The sequence below is a fragment of the Cyanistes caeruleus genome, chromosome 12, assembly GCF_971803275.1.
Source record: "Cyanistes caeruleus chromosome 12, bCyaCae1.hap1.1, whole genome shotgun sequence".
NCBI classification, from domain to species: domain Eukaryota; kingdom Metazoa; phylum Chordata; class Aves; order Passeriformes; family Paridae; genus Cyanistes; species Cyanistes caeruleus.
In genome coordinates this window covers 15,336,689-15,359,969 of record NC_141712.1, presented here as the reverse complement: position 1 = coordinate 15,359,969, position 23,281 = coordinate 15,336,689, and the positions used below count along the sequence as shown (strand labels likewise).

At 40.4% G+C, this 23,281-nt stretch overlaps 1 protein-coding gene across 3 annotated transcripts in view; it reads left to right on the top strand.

The window, feature by feature from the left end:
- RSPRY1 (ring finger and SPRY domain containing 1) overlaps positions 1-23,281 on the top strand; it is a 35,800-nt gene that overhangs the window by 4,426 nt on the left and 8,093 nt on the right. For 2 of the 3 annotated variants that reach the window (XM_086847490.1, XM_086847488.1), the window contains exons 2-12: positions 5,689-5,877; positions 7,893-8,389; positions 11,326-11,378; positions 12,837-12,949; positions 15,497-15,623; positions 16,998-17,056; positions 17,412-17,478; positions 18,128-18,259; positions 19,579-19,694; positions 20,469-20,612; positions 23,063-23,174. In XM_086847490.1, the coding sequence (XP_086703616.1) occupies positions 8,043-8,389; positions 11,326-11,378; positions 12,837-12,949; positions 15,497-15,623; positions 16,998-17,056; positions 17,412-17,478; positions 18,128-18,259; positions 19,579-19,694; positions 20,469-20,612; positions 23,063-23,174 (1,270 nt within the window). In that variant the 5' untranslated portion in view covers positions 5,689-5,877; positions 7,893-8,042. Of the gene's footprint in view, positions 1-4,467; positions 5,490-5,688; positions 5,878-7,892; positions 8,390-11,325; positions 11,379-12,836; positions 12,950-15,496; positions 15,624-16,997; positions 17,057-17,411; positions 17,479-18,127; positions 18,260-19,578; positions 19,695-20,468; positions 20,613-23,062; positions 23,175-23,281 lie in introns of those variants that run through there. The other variant, XM_086847491.1, reaches the window with a different exon arrangement.

Sequence of the window (23,281 nt, the reverse complement as noted above, 5' to 3'; positions counted from 1 at the left end):
GGTTTTTGGATTGCTGGCTTCAGTGCATGTGCACGAAGTGGTACAATTACAGCTTGAATCATAGGTTAGAGGGCAGCTGGTGAACTATGAGCTTTTAGGCTGCACCATTCATGTGTATCTTATACCTTCCTGCAGACAGTGGGACATGCTAGAAAGTCATACTGAAAAAAGAAAATCCAGCAACCTGCTGATGCTCTTTTTTTTTTTTCTCTAAAGCTGCATGAAACAGGCTTAGAATTGTTCCCCCTGCTTTTAAAAACATTCAGCTAATGGTGAGTTGAAGTATAGTGTGTATGTGTTTGCACTCAAACTCTGATAAATGTATCAGTCCTGAAATAAAAGATTTTTTTAAAAAATTAACAATAGATGAGTTATTCTCTCTTTAGAGCATTACCCCTTTGTAATGTTTAGTGAAGTGGTGTTTAAATGTAATTATCAAAACAATTTAATCTTAATTCTGCTGAAATTCCTCAGAAAGTTATTTAGCAGAAGCCCCAGGTGGCTGAGACTTTGTGTTCCTGGTACTGTTACAGGATTTTGAAAGCCTCTTAAATAGTTTTTGAGCTTTCTGCCTTTTTTGACTAAATTGAGTGCACACTCTAGTTTAAGCCATATTCAGGCTGCCTTGTGAGACACGTACATGTTCATCATCCTTCCACTTCCTAACCCACCTGCACTTGTCTGAGCCATCTCTCGGGCACTCAGGCCCCTTCCCCTGCTTGGCCACAGCACACTGAGCGACTTCCTCTGGGTTTCTTTGTACTGGCCGAGGCCCTAAAACGCTGTAAGAAAATACCACAGCTCAGTGGTTGGAGCAGGATACCTGTGAGACCTGGCAGGAGCACTTGTGCTGGTGAATCCCCAGCGGGCTCTCTCCTGCAGTGTGCTTTGCTGGCAGACTTGTAGCAGGACAGAAAGGAAAGGTCCTGAAGACAGAAACTGAGGAGACAGATGGGGAGAAGTGAAGCTGAGTTCTTGTGTGGGTGGGTTTTTTGTTTTAAGTCAGGTCTGTGATAAAGTACTGGAATGGTCTGCCTGGGGAGGTGGTGGAGTCACCATCCCTGGATGTGTTTAAAAAAAGATTTGATGTGGCACTTGGTGCCATGGTTTAGTTGAGGTGTTAGAGCTGGGTTGGATTTGATGATCTTGAAGGTCTCTTCCAACCTAGTGATTGATTCTGTGAAGTAGGGAAGATAAGGGGGTTCCAGTGACCTGCCCAGAGCTGCGTTTCAGGTTGTTTTCTTCAGCTCTGGAAGTGCCAGGTAGTTGAGGAATCGTGCTTTCCATGAGTGCTTCTGAGGCAGGTTTGCTAACCTAGTGACCTACATGTTGTACTGGACTCAGATGACAGTCTCTTGAGCAGCTGTCACTGTATCCACTCGCAGGAGGAAAGAGAATGAGAAGGGCATTTCCTGCTCTGCCAGTACAGTCCTGAACTTTGTCTAGCAAAGAGCAGACAGCTTTCCATGGCTGGCAGGGAAGGCCACAAATGTAGCTCTCAACTCTGGCCACTGAAAGATCAGGCCATCCTCTGATGCTGCTTCAGTTATGAACACATGGAACTTTCTTCAGCCTGTTTCTAGACATTGTCTGCTCTGCTCACCAAGGCACTTGTCAGACAGCTTATAATGCAGGCTTCCAGCTGAAGAATTGCTGAATTTTTCAGCAATGTTATCAAAATTTTACACTGAAAACAGCTTTTGACGTGTGAATTTTACACGTTTGTAATAGCTTAGTCATGCCACATAGCTGGGCTTAGTTCCGTGGTCTACAGCAGGAGACCGTTCTCCCTTCTACATAGTAGTTCTGCACCCACTGTTCCTCTGAAAACAAGCCCAGCTCTGAGTTAGAGGAAAGAAAAGTGCTTAGTTTAGATAAGAGACAGCCAAACCCTGCCAGTCTTTTGGCCCAGTTACATGACGCTGATGGTTTGCTGACAAGAATCTGCCCCTGCTTCCAGCAGTCCCTCCTTGAAGCCTCTTCCTGGTGCCCACAATGTGATGACTTGGATGCCTCTGTGCTAGCCCTATTTCCAGTTCCCAGGGCAGGGCTGCACTGTCACTGAGCTGCTCAGTCTCTTGACTTGCCCCTCAAAATGCTTTTGTGGTTTAGATTTTGCTCATGCACAAAGTTCTTTAAGTATTGCAAGGAGTTGATCTCCACGTGACTGAAGAGAAGTCTTTCACTGGTTTCTGGATACTGATATAGATAAAGCCTTATCCTTTCTGAAATGAACTGTTGTAAATTTTATTAGATAAAGCTTTAAAAAATGCCCTTTTTTTTCTTTTTTTTTTGTGATTTCTTTGCCATTCTACACCTCTGCTTGGTATCCAAAGAATCACTTTTGTCCCAGCATTGTCTGTTCTGGCATTTCTTGTGGATTTTTTGAGAGAGTTTTGGGCTTTTTTGGTGAGGTTTTTATGTAATATTGAATCCTGATATCATGAATGCTTTTCTCAGAATTGTATTGTTGATAACGCCTTTAACTTTCTGGGTAGCAAGGAAGATTAACTTGAATTAATTGAAAGAGTTATTTATAAGCTTCCAAATGAATGTCTGTGCCAAAACTTAATAGAGTATAGCTAATCGATTTTATTTCATGTGCTTGTATCCCTGTAGTTTATAGGATTAGTGTTCCTTGCCATCTACAGGGCGTTATCTTTATCTCCCTGCCACTTCTGAAGCAGTGCATTATCCTCTGCTCCTTGGGCAACTGCTGAGCTTGTTCAGCTCTGCCAGGCCACATCACCCTGCTGGAGGCACTTCTTGTTCAACTTCACTGGGCTGTCAGATACCACTGTCTTTTTAAAAGATCATTATCTGAGAAGTGCTTTCATCTGCCTCAAAGCATAACTTAAGCTCAGTCTCTGATAAGAAATTTAATGATCCATCTGTGTCTTGGGGAGCTGGGAAACAGGAAGTATGATCGATACCAGCGGTGGTTTAGACATGAAGCAAAGTTGAGGTTTTCTGTAGTACAAAGGACAGTTCCACCTAAATGACTGTGAGATGACATATGATGACCTCTGAGATGGGGAAGCTCTGAAGGTAGCAAATGCTTCAGTTTCCCTTTCAGAAAGAAAGCTGAACAATTTGATGCCTGGCATGTCCTGAGCACTAGTGTCTCTGTATCCAGAGGTAAGAGAAAAACTGTGCAAGGGAGCAATCCCTACCAGGCCTGCTCTGGCAACACTCAGTTGAGTGAGAAAGTGAAGTTCACTTTAAATCTGTGTTGCAATTTTAGTGTTCCTGTGCCAGCTTAAAAAAAGGGGTTTAAAGGAAGTGAAAAGACAAAGCAGTGCAACGTGCAAGTGACTATAAAATCTGACTTTCACAGTGAGTCTACAGAAGAATCTACTGTGGTGGTAGTTGCCATCTGTTTCTTTCTGCTTTACATCAAGTCAAACAAGAGATCAGATCCTCCAGCTCTGTGTTTGTGACAAAGATGAATTACCTACAGAAGACATCAGGGTTAAGGCCCAATTGTTTGCATAAACCTTGTACAGCTCTGGGGGTTTTCACTCATGAGCACTTGTGCAGGAGCTGGAAAGCTTTGAGACATGGCGAGTCTGCTTTTGGTTTAGGGTGCTCTTGCCTCAGCAAGAAAGCAACCAGCTGTGGCAATGGCTTTGTGAAATGCTGTATGCCAGCAAAGACTGCTTCCCATCGTGTTTTGACACTAGTCTCAACCCTCCAAGGTATTTTTAAAGAAAATAGAACTGAATTAGGGGTTTGCTTCAGATTACACAATATGGTGGTTGGTTGCCACATGCAAAAGAACAGGGTATTTACTGGCTCCTCCCGAAGCCTGTGGTCCCCTGACTGCGTGCACTGCGTGGTACCATGCTGTACACCCAGCAGCTGCTTCTCTTTAGTTGCACAAGTCTCACAGGTGAGAAGTTAACCTTGCACATCAGTGGGATCTCCTGAGAAAGTCTCCATTTCACATTCTAGTTGTATGTAATTTACTGGTATTCCTTGATTTTCAGTACTATCCCCATAATTTCAAAGCTGAAAATTCTCCTTATTACAAAAGCTTGTTTTTCAAACTGGTTTCTTCTTCCTCTTATTCCTGTATCAAAGTTGATTAGCAGCGATTCATAGCTGTGTTTTCTTCCAGTTTGAACTTTCATCTGACAGGCATCACAAGTATTTCCATCTCTTCCTTTTTAGGAGCATCATTTCTTTGGGAAGGAAATGCTGAGGAAATATTTCTAATTATTTTATCTCCTTAATAGGAAACTGCTGACTAAAACTCTTACAGTTTTGCTTTCAAAAACCTATCAGCTTTACTATGTGGTTTGTTGACTGAGCTCCTGTGTTGCTCTGCTCAAGAGGGGAAATCACTGGTCTTACTTTTGTAGTGGTGGCAGAAGCTGGAAAAGCGTTTCTGATAGCAGAAGCCTCCCCCATTTATGTGCACGAGAAGTTTTTTGTTTATTTGGCAGTGCACTCCATTTCATGGAAAGAAGAGGCATTTTCCATCATGAGGCAGTATTATGGTTGGCTGTTACCAAATATTTGAAGGGATGAATCACTGACTCTTGGGCTGCACATTGCAGAGAAATGATCCCAGTGCCACTTGGAGCCAGCTCCTCCACTGGCATGCTCAGTTGGATGATCCAGAGGAGGCCTCTCTGGGGCAGGCTGGGCATCTGCACTGCCAGGCAGGTGCAAATCCACTCCCACAGCAGCATCCCTTTCAATGGGTGATGATTTTGTCTTTCCTACTTGGACTTCTGGCCGTGGCAGGTCAGTCATCTGTTGGAGCCTGCCAGGAGAGCAGCTGCTTTCTGTGGTGGCTAAGGTCCCAGTGGCTGGTGGAGGCATGTGGGGGCACTGGAGGATGCAGCTGGAAGCTGCTTTTCTCCCATGCAGGGAAGGTATCCTGCACCAGCAGCATCTGATCCAGGAGCTTTGTTAAGGACAAAATGTGCTGGGGCAGCTGCTCAGTGGGTGTCCCACAGGGGCTCTCTGGTGCAGAGGAGGTGTTGGACATTGATATTTGGTGCTGTTTGGTGAGAGCTGGAGTACTAGCTACTTCTTATAGAATAAAAACTTGTATTTTTGTTAATTTCCTTTGCACTTCAGAACCCTTCTTCCTGCATTCGTGCTCTATCCAGACAAGCTGGTTTGTGAGCAGATCTGTAGCAATCTCTCCTACCTTGTGTTCCTAATTATTTAGCCTTTCAGTTTGTTTGAGGCTTGACAATGAACTCCTTGTATGTGATGGTGAGCAAGAGCCAAGTGAATGCTGTCAAACCCGGCTCTTTACTAAATAAGGGGAGTTTATCCTGTCATTTCTCTCTTCCTGTTATCTAATCAACTTTTATAGTGTGCTTTTATTTTCTGCTTTGTCTACTTGAGGGGGATCTGGAGCAGATACTGCTTCTCTTCTTCCTCCTGTAGGGAGTAATTTGAGGTGAGGAGTTGGTCACTGCTCTGCACTTGGCGCTGTGTTGTCTGGAATACCAAGGCTGTAGAAACAGGTTGGGTTTTCTTTATCTGTGTCTAATCCTAAAGCTTTTAGATGACAAACTAGTTTTGAAGCCTTGAGAGAATTCCCTCTGTAAAGGCTGCATACAGCTGAAAATAACAGCACAGCTTGATGTAATGGCAGGTGTAGGGAGGAGATAGAGTACGTCTACCTTAGATGCAGTTAACAAGTGAATTCTCTTTTTTTTCCAGTCTCTCCTCAGGGACTCCTCAGTTCCTAGGAGTGAAAGCAGAATCAGTAATGACTCACTGCCCACCATAAAGGCTTACGGAGCACTGCCTTTTCCAGAGACAACTTTGTGCCCTGCAGGAGAACAATCCACTTCTGCTACAGCACTTTGTGAACTCTCTCAGCCATTCCTGAACCAAGCAAACTTACAGGTGAGTTTAATTAATTGTTTTTAATCATGCTTTAAGTTGTCAGCCAGAAAAACTTAGGCTTGAATAATCAGCTTTAATCTTGACATATGTCTGGTTTTGTTTCTTTAGGTAGGTTCTTACTCATTGCTAATCTCTAAAATACAGCTTTTCCATTCTTGGTTTGTTGACAAGGTAGATTCACTGGGTTAACATTTCCATAAGTTACAGAACAATTTTATTCCAATTCTAAATCTGTAACAGTTTTACATTTCAATATTATCTTGCTAAAATGCCCTTAAATGACCCAGATTTATAAATACATAAACATATTCCCTAGAAAGACATGTTTTGCATTTAACATAACTAATTCTTTTTAAAGTCAAGAAAGTAATTTGAACCAGTTATGAACTCAGACAATTCTGTTTGAGGTCTTTGCAGTCTGCACTGGCACCTCTCATCTGCTTGTGACTCTGACTGAGGTGACAGCTATATTGGCTCAGATGGAAAGACTCTGAGCCTGATGGCCAAACTGCTTAGGGCATAAAGCAAGCATGATGAGATGCTGAAACCCTTCTGATGATCTGTGGTTTAGGAATTTCTTGACCAAGAAGACAAGATCTTGCATTTTTTTCCAATTAATATCCCTTGAGGAACTGATTTTTTTTTTTCTTAGTTAGCCTCCATTTAATTTCTTAATACTGAACATCTTGCTGTGCTAAAAGATGATGTGCTTCAAACTACACAAAAGCCTGTGAGAGCTTGGTTGCAGTGCTTTTCCAGTGGCAGCTGACATCCCAAGACTTGCTCATATGACCAGTGTCTGGCTTCCTGAATGTTGTTGTGATCTTGTCCCAAAGGGCAGCCAGCAGTTGCAGAGTTGCCAGTTGGCTCTGATGGTGGGGGCCTTCCATATTTGAAAGGTGTCATCTCTCTTTGACTTTCTTTTGAATGTAGGGTGCTACATGTCTGCTGTTAATGAGGTTATTTAATAATTGAAGTATAGTAATAACCTATTACAGGATATTCACCATAATTTCTAGTATAAATGTTAAACTTAATTCTTGAAAAGATAGAAATACGTACATGTTCTGACATGCCTGAAGTGTGTAAGTAGTGAAATTACATCTTTTGTAGGGTTTTATTTTACCTGAGACTTTAATGTTATATAAAAATATGCCCTATGGCTTGAAACATAACTTGTTATGAAATGGGGCTTTGAATCCTTTTTCTCTTGAATTTTCAAGTTAATGATGGGGAGAGACTGTCATACTGGGTCTGTATGTGATCCAAGCCATTTGAATGAAGAACAGAAGAGGAATTAAATTAGCCTTTGTTCCCAAAAAGGGAAGACTGGTTTGACACTAAATCCAAAGAGGCACACAACAGTCATTTCAAAATCCCAGTTAGATTTGTAAGGCATTAAAACGGTGTCTATAATTCTTGTTTAATTCAAAGTTGGTGCATCTTTGGGTGAGAACACAGGAGGTGTAGGCATGTTCAAAAAATGTGTGTTTATGCGCAGGTGGACCAAATGGTTCTCTGTTAAATCTATTGTTTGTTGAGATAAACCATAACTGTAAGATCAGCTCTTTACAATTTTCTATATTTTATAGTTTGGAAATGTTCCTGGTGTGAAATGAGAACCTCAAGTGTACAGCCTTTATTGGGGTGGCATAAGCCCTATATCTCTGTAAAGGGTAAATGAAACTGGTGTGTTGATACTTAATACTTAAAGGGTAGCAGTGGCCGAGATTTACAGGCAAACCTTTTCCTCTGCAGCCAAAAAATATGAAGAAGAAGAAGAAATAGGTAGTGTAGAAAGGAATGATGTGTGGGTGAGAGCTCCTTACCAAGGGAACTTCCTCCTCTTCCTCCTCTTCCTTCCTTTCCCTTTCCCCAAAATAGACTTCAGGTAAAGCCTTGTGTTTCTGAGCTGCTTTATCCACCAAAACTGGTGGTGTTTACTAAAATAGGAATTCTTCTGTTGTTTTCTAGCAGTAGTAACACTGACTCTTGTTCTGTGTTTGTTTTTTCAGACCTCCTTCTGGATGACCAATGTGTGTTTTAAGTGATTCTGTCGGCAACTAAGACTCCAACTTCCCACTCATTCCAGCTGGTGGCAACATTTAAAATGCAAAAAGATCACAATCCGGGATCACACAAACATTTCTCTTAAAACTTCCTAGATGATTGTAGTTGCTTTGGTTGTGTTCTATGCTAGCAGAAGCCTTTTCCAAGGTCTGCTGTTGACTCTAGAGCACCACATTCCCCGTTTCCTGGGAGCCTTGGGGGCTGGCAACATGGGAAACTCGTGTGTTTGCCGCGATGACAGCGGGGCCGAGGACAACGGGGACTCTCAGGGCCGGCAAACGGAGAACAGCAGAACACACATCCCTGAAGCAAGAAGCCACCCAAGGGACCCTGTCCGTCCACCCAGGAGGGGTCGAGGGCCTCATGAACCAAGAAGGAAAAAACAGAATGTGGATGGGCTGGTGCTTGACACACTGGCTGTAATTCGGACGTTGGTGGATAAGTAAGTACCTCCTCAAGGAATAATTCAACATGAATGAAAATGTTCTTGTCTCCTCTCAAACTGTGGCTTCAGCCTCTCACCGATCTCCACCTGACCCTCCCTGAAGCAGCCACGTGTTTCCATCTGGAGGCTTGGGAGAGGAGCACCTTTCCTAGGTAACAGAAGTAGCTCCTGAGTGCCCAGGTACAGATTCTTCCAGGAGCTGAGGAGCTTTCTCACAGTTCCTGTATGGGCCTACACCCATGGGGGATAAGCAGTATGCTCAGGATTTCTTACCTGGCACAGATACACAGTTTAGGAAGCAATAAATGCTCCAGAGGCTGGGAACTTCAGTCCTAAAAGTTAGTTGTTGCACAGCTTTCTATTTGTAGGCTGAATTTTACTTCTTTGGAAATGGTGAAGCAAAACAGGGAGCTTTGATCTTTGTTAGCCTGGATAAACAGACTGAGGTTTTCTTTCCAGTTGTAAGTCTGATTACTTTTTAAAGATCACATGTTGTGACTGCCCAACTCACAATCCCAGTATTGCATTCCTGGCATGCTCAAAACATCCATTAAGGGCGTGGGGGATATTTATGGGCTCATCCATTTTTTAGTCTTTTTTTGGTTTTGTGTTGCTTTCTACAAAGCTTTAAAAGGACCTTAAAAATTATGGGTTAAGTTAGCTCTACACCTTTTGGGTTAGGTGCAGGCTAGGAATTGGAAAGACCAGAACTGAAGGAAAACCACTATTCCAGTCTGATAGCTAGGGTTTGAGTTTCGGGTGGATGAGGCTCGGAATAAGTGAGCCTTGATTCATATACCTGCATCAACTCTGGAATGTGCCTGCAGAGATGGAGTTTGCCTTCCTGCTGTCAAAGGCTTTAGGTGAAAATAACAGGGCTGATGTTTTCCATGAACATTTAAGGTGTCCGAGGTGTGTGTTTGGTTGGTTTTTTAACAGCTTTTATTTTGTGCTGTCTTTAAATCATGGCAAATGTTTTTTAGTCTCTGCCCGGTCTCACAAGCCGTTCCCTTTCCCGCAGTTCAGCTCCTTAAGCCATTTCACAACTCTTCTGTGCACAGTTGATCCTGTTCCTGTGGGTCTTGCAATCAGTTTTGTAATCTTGTAAGCACTTTCCTATGCCTCTGAGAGACAATAAGCATGGTTATTTCACTGCCCATGGAATCCCGTCTCTGACTTAATTCCTGAAGCTAGTGTATTTTTACAGGAGCTTTTATACAGACTATCGTAAAATGCACTGTGATAAACAATGAATAGTTACTTTACCTGTTTGCTATTTATTTGTTCTTTCCTGGGGTTCATTTTTTTCTTGATGTTCTTGGTTTTATCAAATCTCAAAGTTCTGACCTAAAACATATTTGACAACTAATTATTTTTTCTCCTATCTAGAGATATCTGCTTCCTAGAAGTTTAATTTCATAAACTCAGAAGGATAAGTTCTATATTTTGGGGCTTATATGAAAAGCTGCCATGCAAATTAAGAAATTACCAAAATGGAGGTTTTGTTTCAAAATGAGGAAGGTGTGTCCTGGAGGGGGTATTGGAAATGAAGTGGTTAAAATGGCAGATCAGTGGGACAGGATTGTCCTTTGCTCAATGCCAATACTATGAAAACCTGCTACTTGTGACAAAATCAGAAATCTTGCAGATAAAAATGTCATCCTTTTTTACCACAGCTTTACTTTTACTTATGGTTGGGATTTTTGTTGGGTTTTTTTCCTCCTTTCTTTGAATCTTTCTGTCCTTTCTCCTGATGTAATTCTGGCTGCAAAACTGCACTTCTTTTTCCTTCTGGGCAGCTTACTTTCCAGAAGAGAGGTGAAGATTCCTCAAGTTAAAAAATCAACCCAACTGTTTGTTTCAAATGTTGTGGCAATATAAAAAATGAATTTAAAATCACTTCGGCATTTTCTTGTGGAAATATTTAAGAATGTGTTCACCCTTTTGTAAGAAAAAAAATACATGTATTTATGTCACATATATTTAATCAAAGCTGAGATTTTTCTCTTCTTTTTGATTAATCTCTTGAACTAGGTAGTTTTATTATCTCCATAAATAATGTCTGTTGAAATTTTCTAACATTCCTCTATTCAACATTTTCAATTTCTTTTCAGAGCTGTGTGATAGAGATAGACTTTGTTTCACGCTCAAAGCCTGGGGTTAGTTCACAGTGCCTAAGGAGCTATTTTAGGACATGCTGCTGGATAAGCTTTTTCTGGACCTAGAGGTGGTTACTGAACAGGATTTTGGGGTCTTGCTTTAGGTACTTTCACTGGCAGTTCCTGCTCAGATACAGATGTGTCCGTAGCTTTGTGTCCTTACTCCAGCAAACTGGACTGAGGGCATGATCTGTTGAACTTCTTGTGGCTTTCATGTTGGCAAATGGGTTGGATTAAATGTTTTCTGTAAAACTGCCCTATCTCTTTTAACAGCTCTTGTTGAAGACTATGATGCTGTTAGGTGGGTTCCCATTTAAGTGTTATGGTATTTTCTTAATATTTATATATTTAGCAGAGAATTTCTGAAGAAAAAAAAAAGTCCTGTTGATTTTTTTTTGCACAAGTGCACCTTGTGCACTGCTCTGGGTTCATTTTGTAACCTCTGACATGCAGTGCCTCGTTAAGTACTACAAGGAACCTGCTAATGAACAGCACCAAGCCTAGGCGTTGTGCTCAGCTTTTAGACATGCAGATGTGGATCACAGTGGCACTTGTCAGCTGTTGCAGACATGCAGATGTTGATGTTGAGCCAGAGAGAGGCTCAAATTCCATCTGTGTTTCAGATCTGAAAATGACATTAGCAATCTGCAGCCTGTGTAACTTCCTTTTGTTAATGGTTACTGGATTTGTTTTCTGTCTGTGTATAATCATTTTGTTCAGTGTATTATAGTGATGATTGTGCATAAATTTTGACCTGTGTAATATCTCTTTCAGTGACCAGGAGCCTCCTTATTCAATGATCACGTTGCATGAAATGGCAGAAACAGGTATCAAGGCATTGTGTTGGGCATTTCAGTTGTGACTCACAAGCAAAAGAAATAAAACAAACCCCAACCCCCTCTTTTCTTTGCAAAGTAAAATACACCTCAGCTGGGTGTGTTGGGATGTGGTGTAGCTCTGGGGATGTGGGAACCAGAACACAATTCTGCCCTTCAGAGCTTCACTGAGCTCATGCATTGGCCTGAGTTTTTTTGAATTCAGTTAAATTTCCCATGTGAAATCTCCAGAAGCAGCCAGTGGATGGCCACAAACACACTGGAGTGGCATTAAACCATAAGCCACAAAGAATGGCAGTTTGCAGCTGAGCAGGAGCATCCTGTACACATCTACAGACATGGGCTAAGCCCATGTGCTCTGGTGTCAGCAGATAGCATGTTCCTTTTGGTTTGGGTCTTGCTGACCTTAGACCTCTGCTTTACTGATATATTTGTCCCAACCCTGTCCCCAAGTGCTTCTGCAAGACAAGCCACATTTGTGCAAGGGCTGTTTCATCTTTGTTACAATGGGAGAAATTCTCCCAACTTAAGACTTCAACAAAACTTTCAGTTTAATTGAATTTTTATCTCTGTACTTAGTAGTGTTGGTAGTGGTCTTAGGGGATATATTTCTGTACTAAAGTAAATTAATCAATCTAGTTAGATATTATAGCAATTCAATAAAATGTTTTTCAGGGGAATAGCAATAATAATAACATAACTAACTCAACCCCCAATGTATTACTGCTTTGTTGTTGTACAGAGTGCATCTTCTTCAACCTCACTCACCAGTACAGACACAGACTGTCTTTATTTTCACTTCTAAGGGAGCTGTTTTCTTGTAAATCCAAATCTGTTTACTTTATCACTAGTTTAACATCTTAGTGGATGTTTGCTTGCAAGTAGAAGCCCTTGTCTACTCATTCAACAGTGGGAGCTGCTCCTTAGGAAAACAAACATTCTTTAGACCAGCAGGCACGGGAAAAACCCACTAAATTTTTCTGAACCTCGTGTTACTTCAGGGAACTCAGGAAGAGGGATCTGATTCTGCTTAAAAGAAATATTTCCTCTGTGTCACTGTGCATGTAGCATTTAACACTTAAGAGCTGGCATTGGATGCTGAACTCTTGAGTATCACACTAGAACAAAGTACTTGTCTATACCACCATGAGTATTCCTTTCTAATAGCAATAGGAACTAAAGGATGCTCTGGCCTGGGAGAGACTCTTCTCCAAACCACAGAGGTGTTCACTATTACCCAAGCTGCTATAAACTTTTTCTTTCTTAAATTTAAACTTCTAAACTACTGTGAACTAAGACAGTGGTGTAAAAAGCAAGCTGCTTTTCCCAATGTTTCTAAGCTCACTGGGTAATTTTGAGGATTTTTCAGTTTACATTTAGGGATGCATTTTGAACACTTCTGAATTGCACTGTTAATTCTGAGTGTGACTTCTGTTTTGTGGTTGACAGATGAAGGCTGGTTGGAAGTTGTCCAATCTTTAATTAGAGTTATTCCATTAGAAGATCCCCTGGGACCAGCTGTTATAACACTACTACTTGATGAATGTCCTCTGCCAACAAAAGTGAGTCGAAAGCAGATGCATTTATCTGTGGCTGAATGTCAGTTACTTGTGGTTGCCACACCCATGATCTCTTTGAGTAGCTTTCACCAGTGATGCAAGACTGATAGTGGTTCAGAAAATGGGTGTAACATACAAGTAATTTGGGGTGACTTGGTGTCTAAATGCTAATTAATGCTAGGAGCATTCCCACAAAAAGATAAATTTGATCCATGGGGAAGGAACAAGAGACCCTTGGGTTTTGGCTGCTTTTCTCACCGCTCTCTCCTGCCTGTGGTACTTAGACTGTGCAGGTGCTGCAAAAGCTGCCCAGGTTCTGCTCTTTTGTTCTCTAATTTGCAAAGCTGCACGTTTACAAGTCACTTTTGAATTTGTTCCTGGCTTGCACACGAGGAATGCAATGCAAATGGGTGTGTTAAGCTAAACAAATGACATTTTCCAACTATGAAATACCTATATATGGTTTTGGCAAATGAGAATACTTCTGCTTTACTAATCTGTTTTTGGGCAGAAAGATGACCTGAGGTGTTTCATGCTGTGTTGGTGCAGTGTGTAACTAAAAGCCTCAGGTGCTTTAGGATGATAAACATAATGTTTATACAGAGAACTTGTCTGTCTTCAAGTGTTTGTCATTATCTCATTTCCTCAGAAACTGATGATCACATCATTGCTGCTTTCATTTCTCAAGCTCCTGATGCTGCCAGTTTTAGTCTTCCATTGGTGCTTTTAGGGATATAAAGAGCTGGTGCATCAGTGGCTATAGAATGCAGAATTGGTCAAGCTTTCAAACTACTTGAAGTGGGTTCTTCTAGGCTGTCAGTTAACATTATCTGAGACTTTTAAACAAGAGAAATGTATTATGACTGTCACAGAGGCTGCTGAATTATTTTGAAAACAAAGCTATGACTAGAAACTTTGCTGTAAAAAAGAAATCAGGAAATGGAGACCACTGTGAGTGCGCCATAGGGAGAGTGATTTTGGATTTTTTGTTTGGCTCTACAATGTCCTTGGCAATCAAATGATTTGTTTTTCAAAAGCCATGTGACTTTTATTTGGGTACTTTTAAGGAGTTTGCTATAAAATAGTTGACCTTATCAAGACAAGGTCAGTGCCTGTTTTTCTGGGGGGCACAGTGGTTTTTTCCTGTGAAGCTTCTTTACAGCACAAGGAGCTGCAGCTGTGGGGTCTGCTGGCCACATGAAGCCTCATAAAGTGTGTGCTGCTGTTCATTTTTTTTTTCTATACAGGATAAGTTTTAAGTTTTTTGTCTTAGGGATTTTAAGTCAGTACCTCACTTCCATGACAACTGGAGAACAGCAGCAGACTGTATTTAATTTTCTGGTTTTGCAGGCTATAAAGTCCATAAAGTTAAAAGGACGATGCAGTAAACTGTTTATTCTATTAAGTCTTTATTTAACTCAAAATACTTGATCTCTCTGACAGTTCTAATAATGGCTAAAAGCAGTATCAGTATGTCAAGAGTCTAATTTTAGTGAGTCCTTTCCATCCCAAGTCTGTAGCTCAGTCATTCTTTCTTCTTTCTCTGTTCTTTCCACTTAGCTCAGTCCTGTTCATCAGTTCTGTTTTTGTGGCTTTCCTTTTAAGAACATAACTACTTTTCAGTGTGATCTCTGTACAGACCTCAGACTCTAGCACAGTCAACTGATTCCAATGTGGCTCAGAACACAGTTCAAAAAAACACATCTATTCAACTTGAGCAGTGCTCATTTTTCCTCCAAATGGCTGCTGATGACTTCAATATGAGGAGTTCTTCTATTTTAATTAGATCCTTGCCTGAGATTATGCAGTTTCAATCTGAATCAGCTGAAACTTTCATGAAGTCTGGAAAGTTGAGGAGGATTTGGAACTTTTCAGGGTGGGGTTCTCCCTGTGGGATGACTTGTTCTGGCTCTAGTTTAACCCCCAACTACCCTGAAAATGTAGAGTATGCTCTAGACCTGTATAAAATTTTATTCATACCATACTGCCTGAACAAAGCAAGTCAAAGCATGGCATTTTAGATTTATTACCCTCATTGGTTACTTCCTAAATTTGTGTGACTACAGAAAACCACTTAGGCTCTCAAGAATACAGTTTGACATCCGGTAAAGTTGACAACATCCTAAATTTATGATGGGAATGTGGGCCTTTTGGGGAGGGGGTGTGTCTCTTTAGTCCTGAATTCTAAAATCTGAAACAGTCCTTTTCTTTTGAAAAGGGTGTGAGTTTTAGGACACTGGCAATAGATCAGATGGCAGTGATGCCATATGTGCTAATTGGTTCCTGTTGTGGTGGGGAGCTCACTTAGGTATGTCCAGAAGTGTCCTGAGCTGTTAATCACAACAACCAACAATCTGGTGGGAATTTTAAAGTTACAACTCTTGAGTCTGTTGAACTTTTCTTCTCATCTGTCCTTCATTATCTTATCTCATAAGATAACCACCCCATGCTGTTTGTAATATGATGCTGAATCTGTTTTTAGGATACTGAATTAGGGGGAAGCTGTATCTGTCAGTAACATTGAAGAGATTTCTGATTTTTCTTTCACAGGATGCATTACAGAAGTTAACTGAAATATTAAACCTAAGTGGAGCTGCTGCTTGCCAGGATGCTTGTCACCCTGCCAAGCACCGGAACACGACTGCAGTGCTCGGCTGCTTGGCAGAGAAATTAGCAGGTAAAGCCCTGGGGTTCTCCTCACAGCTGGCATTTGGCTCTCTGCAACACCTTCTGCTTAAGCACCCACAATGCATGCTAGGTCAGAGGTGTTTTCTTACAACTGAATAATGTTCTGCATCGAGGGGGTACCAGGTGTGACAGAATCTGGTTGATTCAAATGTCTGAATGAATCATTCACAAATCCTTCTGATACGTGGTTAGTGACTGGGGATCACTGTTTGCTATATTGCCTTAGCACTGGTAATCAGTCTCTTCTGCACCACTCTAGCTGTGAATTACTGAGGACACATTCTCTTGAGTGTAGGCAGGAATATCACGTTTGTGGTCTTAGAGACTGTATAAGAATAAAAAAGAAATATGTTTTTTCCAGTAGACATGTCTTCCTGTATTGTAGGTTGCTGAAAAGATTCTCTTCTGTGTTGCTTAAAAGAAAATTGCTGAGGTTCTATTTAAGGTGACTTTTCATGCAGAATATTTATTCCCTGTCATTCTTACCTAGTACACTGTTGGAGACTGATGATTAAGTTTCCTTCTTGCTGATGATCTCTCTTGTATCTAGTTTTTTTGCTTCTTTTCTGAAAATGGACAGGAAATAGAGGGAAAAAGTGATTGTCCAGTGTCACCTGATGGTTATTAAAACCCAATTAATATATTTCTGTGAAAAAAACAAATAAATAATAAGGTCTGGAAGTGGTCTTGTACTGTAATACTTATGTATTTTACTATGTCTTAATGAGATGCTGTATCCACTTTCATCTTAGTGGACACAGATCTCATTGTGTCAGCTCAGGCAACAAATTTATTAAGGAAGTGTTGGAACACACTGCAAATTCTTAGGAGCTTGTAGATCCCAGAGTTTGATTCCCTCGTGTCTGTCTCTTGATTAAGTGGACGCTATTTCAGGGCTTTTCCATTTTAAATTGGCTGCTTGCTCTGGTGCTGCTGCAAGCTGTATAATTAACTATCAAGTTGGCAGTTTCAGGTGCTCAGTTTTGCTTATTTTGGGCTGCTGATAGATGGAGCTGATATTTACACTGACTCTGGAAGTAAAGGGGAGACAGCCTATTTTCAAAGTAAAGAGTATGAAAATGTTAAGTGGAGGCTGCTGGAGTCTTACTGCAAAATCTCAGAAGCCTGGTTAGAACTCCATACCCACTTAGAGCAGTGAACTGAACAGGACTGCAGTGTGCCAGTAACTGTAATTATTAAATGTGCACCAAATATTTTACTGGGAACAATGATAATTGTTTTATATTATAGTTTTGCTTTGCTGTGAAGTTGTTTGGTGTTCTTTAATTTGTGTTTAAAATATCTCTGATGATGGGTATGTGGTACTTCCCATGGAGGGGTTTGATTCCTGGTGTTCTTGCAGGTCCTGCGAGCATAGGTTTACTCAGCCCAGGCATATTGGAATATTTACTTCACAGCTTGGTAAGTGTTTTTGATCTTTTTGTATGTATCCATACATAGCAATTAGAATGCAATTTTTGCTATTATTATTATTGTGAAAAGTTGGAGACATGTCTGCTAAATATTGGCAGTGTATGTTACAGAAAGCTGAGATTCCAGAGCCTGTGGGATCTCCATCTTTGGAGATAATTAGTAGTCAATGGAACAAGGCTCTGAGTAGCCTGATCTGTTTGAACCAGCACTCCACAGGAGAGTGGAATACAGGAACGTTGGAGGCTCCTTTGAACCTAAAACCTTCTGTGGCAGACTTGCAACTCTTCTTGTCTGTCTGTACTGGGTATTTATTAATAAACTTTTCCTTACTGCCCATGTTTAGAACTTCCAGTCCCACCCAACAGTGATGCTTTTTGCACTAATAGCACTGGAGAAGTTTGCACAAACAAGTGAGTATTGGCCCGGTACTGCTCTTAACACCATGGCTTGTGCTGCATTATTGTCACTTGCTTTGCCTGATCACTTGTGAGCATGAGAGTCTGCATTGGTATTTATTGCTCTAGTGACATCCCTCTACCCCTCAAGACCCCTGAGATACTTGCTGAAACTTTTTTTCCCTGTTAGAAGTTGCTGTAGGATTTGTAACACAAGGCCTTTGTCACTGACATAAATTTGTATTGGACTTGGACAACAGTTAGGATTGGGAGTTTGTAGGCAGGAAAAAATATTTTTTGCTTTAATAACACCCTTACTCAAAACCCCTTAAGAGAGCTGCTGAAACTTAGTCCTTCTCATTTTAGAAATTACTACATAATGACATAGGACATGAGGCCTTTGTTACTTGAAAAGAAATCAGTCAGTACTGGAGAGATGGAGAACAGCTGTGATTGGTCACTTGATAATGCAGCTGCATGCTGAGAGGTGGTAAATCTGAATGAAGATAATTCCACATCTGCTTGGGGAAACAATTTCATGTTGCTTGTAATACTGAGGTTAGATGTGTGGTGGAGAGTTCTACTGCATTTGTAGGATGTTATTATTTTTAACTAAACTTGTCCCTAGCTGATAGCAATTACTCTTTTTCCTCTTAAATTGCAGGTGAAAATAAAATGACAGTTTCTGAATCGTGCATTAGTGACCAACTGATCTTGCTGGAGAAATGGACAGATAATCCAGACTACTTAAAACGCCAGGTTGGATTCTGTGCCCAGTGGAGTTTAGACAATCTGTGTAGGTATAAAAAAGGGATGGATTAATTTAATAGTAATCACTCCTCCAAAGAGATGGAGGACTGCTTTGTGTTCATTTTGTATGAGCACTTAGTGTACCTGGCTGCATTTGTAATATTTCCTTGAAAAAGAAAACAAAACCAAAAACAGCACACCAACAAATATATATCCAGTGTAATTGTATGGAAAGAAAACTTTGGCAAGGAAAATGTTTTTGAAAGGAAGTGGTTTGTACTCTGCAATTTGGAGCTGCAACGAAAATTCTTCTTCACACCAATTTCCTGTAACCCACACTTCAGCAAATTTCTCTGAGCAGCTGAACAGTGCAGCTCTGTCTCTGTGGAACGTCTGGATTGCTGACATGTCTTGGTGATGGCCACTCCTGGTGTCATTCCCCACTGCACACTGGCTCAAAGAACTACTGAAGACTTTTAAAATTAAATACACTTTTTGATTTTTGTGATTCGAAAGTAAAAAGTGTTTGGCAAAGCACTTCTCTAGGTCCATCTTTGGGATTTCTAAAAATCATTGAATTTACTTGGTTAGTTGTGATTTCAAGGATGCAGCAACTCTAACAACCTTGTATTTTCTAGTGCCTTTTAGATAAATTTGGATGAAAGGTCTGTTGGGATTTAGGGGCTTTAGTCAGCTTATGGAAAGCCAGTGTCAGCTGTGTTTAAGTGTCTGTGTAACTGTTGCAGCAAGTTTGAGTTATATGAAGGGTGCTAAGATAAGATCTTTGATTTGTAAATTAATATGTGTGTTCAACAATTTGACACCTGGCAAGAGAAATGCTTCTGATCCTTCCAAGTAGAAAGGGCAAGCAGGGGGAGAGAGAGAGAGAGAGAGAGAGAGAGAGCTGCTTTGGCCCAGTTCAAGTTCATCAACTAAAAATGAGATGACAGAAACATTTTAATCCTTGTTTTCCCCTTCCTCCTATCCCCAAATCTGTTTCCACTGTAATGAATCAGAAAAGCTCTCCACACTGAATATCCAAATACAGTGGTAAATCCTGAAACAGTGGCATCTTGGTGTGAACTTGGATGCCTTCCATTTGCCTGTGGGTTTCCTGCAAGTACTAATTAGATTGTGGGAGCTCTAGTCAGAGGCACAGGTCATGCTTTCATGTTTGGAGGGTATTTAACACAAACTGTATTGGAAGCTGTTTTCATTCAGGCAAAATCTCAATGTTTCATTGTCATGCCAAAAACTACCTGGATCCTAGAGAGCTTATCATTGTATGAAATGTTTAAAATCGACTTTTGCAGCAGCAATAGCTAACACTGGTTGGGATTATTTTATTTTTTTTTTTTTTTTCAGTTTTAAAAGAAGGCAGGCAGTTTACATATGAGAAGGTTGACTTGACCAACATTAGGGCTATGCTGAACAGTAACGATGTCAGCGAATACCTGAAGATCTCACCACATGGATTAGAGGTAGGAAATTGTTTCATGTTTTCAACCTGAAAAAGAGGCAGAAGAAAAAGGCAGGTTTTGCTTTGCACTTGCTCCTGTGATTTTATAGAATGAAGCCGTGTTGTCTGCCAGCTTTGTACAGGAAACTTATTTTGTCATCCAAAGGTTGTAACATCACTACACTGATCTCAATTGAAATGCTCACACTAAATTAACACCTGTGCCCCAAAGCTTCAGGGAAGTGAGGAGGATTTTTAAGAGTCTCAGATGGCTTTTCATTTACTTTATGAACAGTCTTAGTCAAAATATCATTCTATTGTTTGTCCTGTCTCATCTTGAAAAGCTCACAGCAGTCAGATTTTTGTCTCAGCCACATGGGGTTTATTCCTTCCTATCTAACTCTTTCTAAAAACTTGTTTGACTGCTTAGAGATGAATTTTCATGAATTAACACTGAATGCCTCCTTGTCCTTCCTACCAGGAATTAGTTAACAACCAGTGATTTAGGTTCTCCTATTTTGGTTGTCTTAGTTTTTAAATCTTTAAATGGTTTCTGTCAACTTGCTACTTTTTTTTTTTTTTCTCTTTGCTTGTGGCTTAACCACTGAACAATTTTCAGTCTTGCCTACTCACTATTTGTGTGACAACTACTGCTATAAAGAGAGGTCACTTTGTCTGAAATGCCTCTAAAATTATGTTGGTATATTCTTATATGCAAGAAACTTGATCCAGGGAAGAAAGGTGTTTGTTTGAACGCTAATTTTGTAGACAGTAAATTTTTATTTGGTTTTGGTAGGCACGATGTGATGCCTCGTCCTTTGAAAGCGTAAGATGCACATTCTGTGTCGATTCTGGAGTCTGGTACTATGAAGTTACAGTCATTACTTCAGGAGTGATGCAGATAGGATGGGCAACCAAAGACAGCAAATTTCTCAACCATGTGAGTACCTGTAATGTCATCGAGCTGGTGATGTAACATCAGTATTTTCCTTCTTACGACACTGTCCTTTACACAGGTCACCAAGCAGCCATTTCATCATCCTCTTTAACACATTTTCTTATTAAATTAACTTTCTCAAGGGAAATAACTCAAATTCACTCTTGGCTAACATGGTATCATTGGACTTGCTGGTAGCAACCATATGGGACAGTCTTGGAATGCAAAAGCTTCTTTTTAATTAAAAATAAGGATTACAAAAAGATTAAACTCTCTACCTTCTTGCCTTTTCCTGAGAGTACAGAGCAGGTCTCCTGTCTTAATTTATAGCTTGTTTTACTGTCCTTCTCATCCAGATTATTTTGTATTTTATTCTTAGTTCTAAGTATTCTTCTTCCTACTGTTGTAAGATTATGTACTTGCTAGCATTAATGTAAAATGTGCCATGTGCATATGAAGTCCAAATACTGTCAGTCATCATGGAGATGTCACTGGGTCTTCTTTCTTCTTAAATCATCGTGGTAACTGCATGGCTGTTAGAAACTTCATACGCTTTTTATGCTACAGTATAACTCGTTTCAGTATTTCCCATAAAAAGAAAGAGTAATGATTACTACCCAAAAAACTTTTCAACCTCAACTTAGAGTTAGTTTTCCATGTTGTCAGCCTTCCCAATGACCATTAAAGTTCGTTAAAGTGCAGGCTAGAATTTTGGGACAAAAAGTTACATTAGGCCTAGCCTAGCACTGGGATTTTAAGTTGACACATCTACTGGCTAAGCTTGGAAGAGATTCACTTGTAGCCTTTCTTTACTGTTGTAATTGCATGGCTTTTGGTTCCTACTTGGAATTTCTTTTAGGAAAAGAATTATATATTTAATGTAGAGATAAGCAGTTAAAACTGCTCACTTCTGATTATTATAGAAAAAGTCATTCTACAGCTGAGCCAAATACAGAAGCTAATATGGAAGATAGGCTAAATGCATACATGTGAGTAAACATTGATTGTGGGGGTATGACATAAATACATTAAGGAGATTAAACAAACACCAGTGGCAAGAAATCCAATGGGAATGCAAGAGTAGCTTCTCTCACCATTTAACTTAGGTATTCTTGTGAGTTCAGAGATCTTGCTCCATTTCTTCTAATTATTCATGGAAATAGCATTGTCTTCTGCTGATGTATAACATGCCCATATCTCTGTGTCACATCCAAAGTCCAGTCCTATGGTTTTAGCATGGAATTGAAGTGTGATGTAAGTAAAAAAAAAAAATTATAAACCATACACTAGATCAAAAAATACCAACCAAACAAAAATATCATGCAGACCTGTATTGAGCACAGTCCTTGTAGACACTGAGTGTAACAGAAACTGTTTGAAATAAAAGGCCATGTGTCTGCCTTTAGACTGCTAAGAGGCTTAAAAGATTTTTTTCCCACTTACTGTTAAAGAGCTTGGTGTATGGGCATTTTTCTGTGTGTCCTGTGCAAGGTATGAAAATGGGAGATGTCACATCTCTGAGTAGGATGATTTTTCTGTTGCTGCAGCTGTTTTGCTGGTGGCCAAATGCTGCTGTTATTTAAGCTCATCAGGTGTGTGCCTTAAATACAAGGATATTATCCTCTGGATATGTCACAAACACAGGTCTCAGAAGCCGTGTGGTCTTTATGTACAGCATCTGTAGCAAAAAGACTAGTCCCAAATATGACATTAAACGCCAATTAGCTGGGCTTAGCTTTAATTTGGGACATGGGAGGTTTGTGTAATCAGATGCTGTCTGGTATTTGCACTCCAGAAAAACCATGCTGAGCATGAGGAAGTTGCTTACCTTCCATAATGCTTTTGAGTTTCATGGTTGGGCTCTGCTACATGACAGACTTTTTCTCCTGCTCTTACTTTAGTACTTACTTCAGTTTTATTTGCCTTGGACCTTAGGACTATCACTTGATAATGTTTACAGAATTTGGGGGAGGCTGGCAGTGAAAGGGACACAATATGCAACAAATTAGGTGAAGAGGCTGTGTGTTCTCTTTGTGTACTGTGGGTTCTGGACATCTTGTGGGGAAGGCATTACAAGTTTGGTACTGGGACTTCAAGATAAGAGAATGGTTGTTATTCTGTGGTGACTTATTAAGATGCAAAAATTTAACCTATTTGGGTACTAGCCTTCTGATTTTTAAATACTTTAACAGAGAGGAGTGGTTTGAGGTTACAGAGAATGGAAGACACTTTGGAAAAATATCCCCTTTTCCCTTCCTCCTCACCCCCCAACAAATTCCTTTTTGATGTGAAAATGAAACTAAAACTAGTTAGAAGAAAAATATTACCTTCGTGGGGGAGAGTGAAAGAAACCCTTCCTGCTCCTGGAGAAGTGGTTTAGGTGAATGAAAATAGACTTTAGCCCCTCAGTGTGAGGAATGACTGCAGGCTGAAACGTTGTGCTCTCTCTAAAGGAAGGTTACGGCATCGGGGACGATGAATACTCCTGTGCATACGATGGCTGCCGGCAGCTGATCTGGTATAATGCCAGAAGTAAACCACATTCCCATCCCTGTTGGAAAGAAGGTATTCTGCCTTTATTCTGCTGTTTATCCTAACTGGATTTATACACAGGATTTTTCCCCTTGCAGGTGTCTGTTCATAGGTGTGAACAAAGCAGTTACTGCCTAATT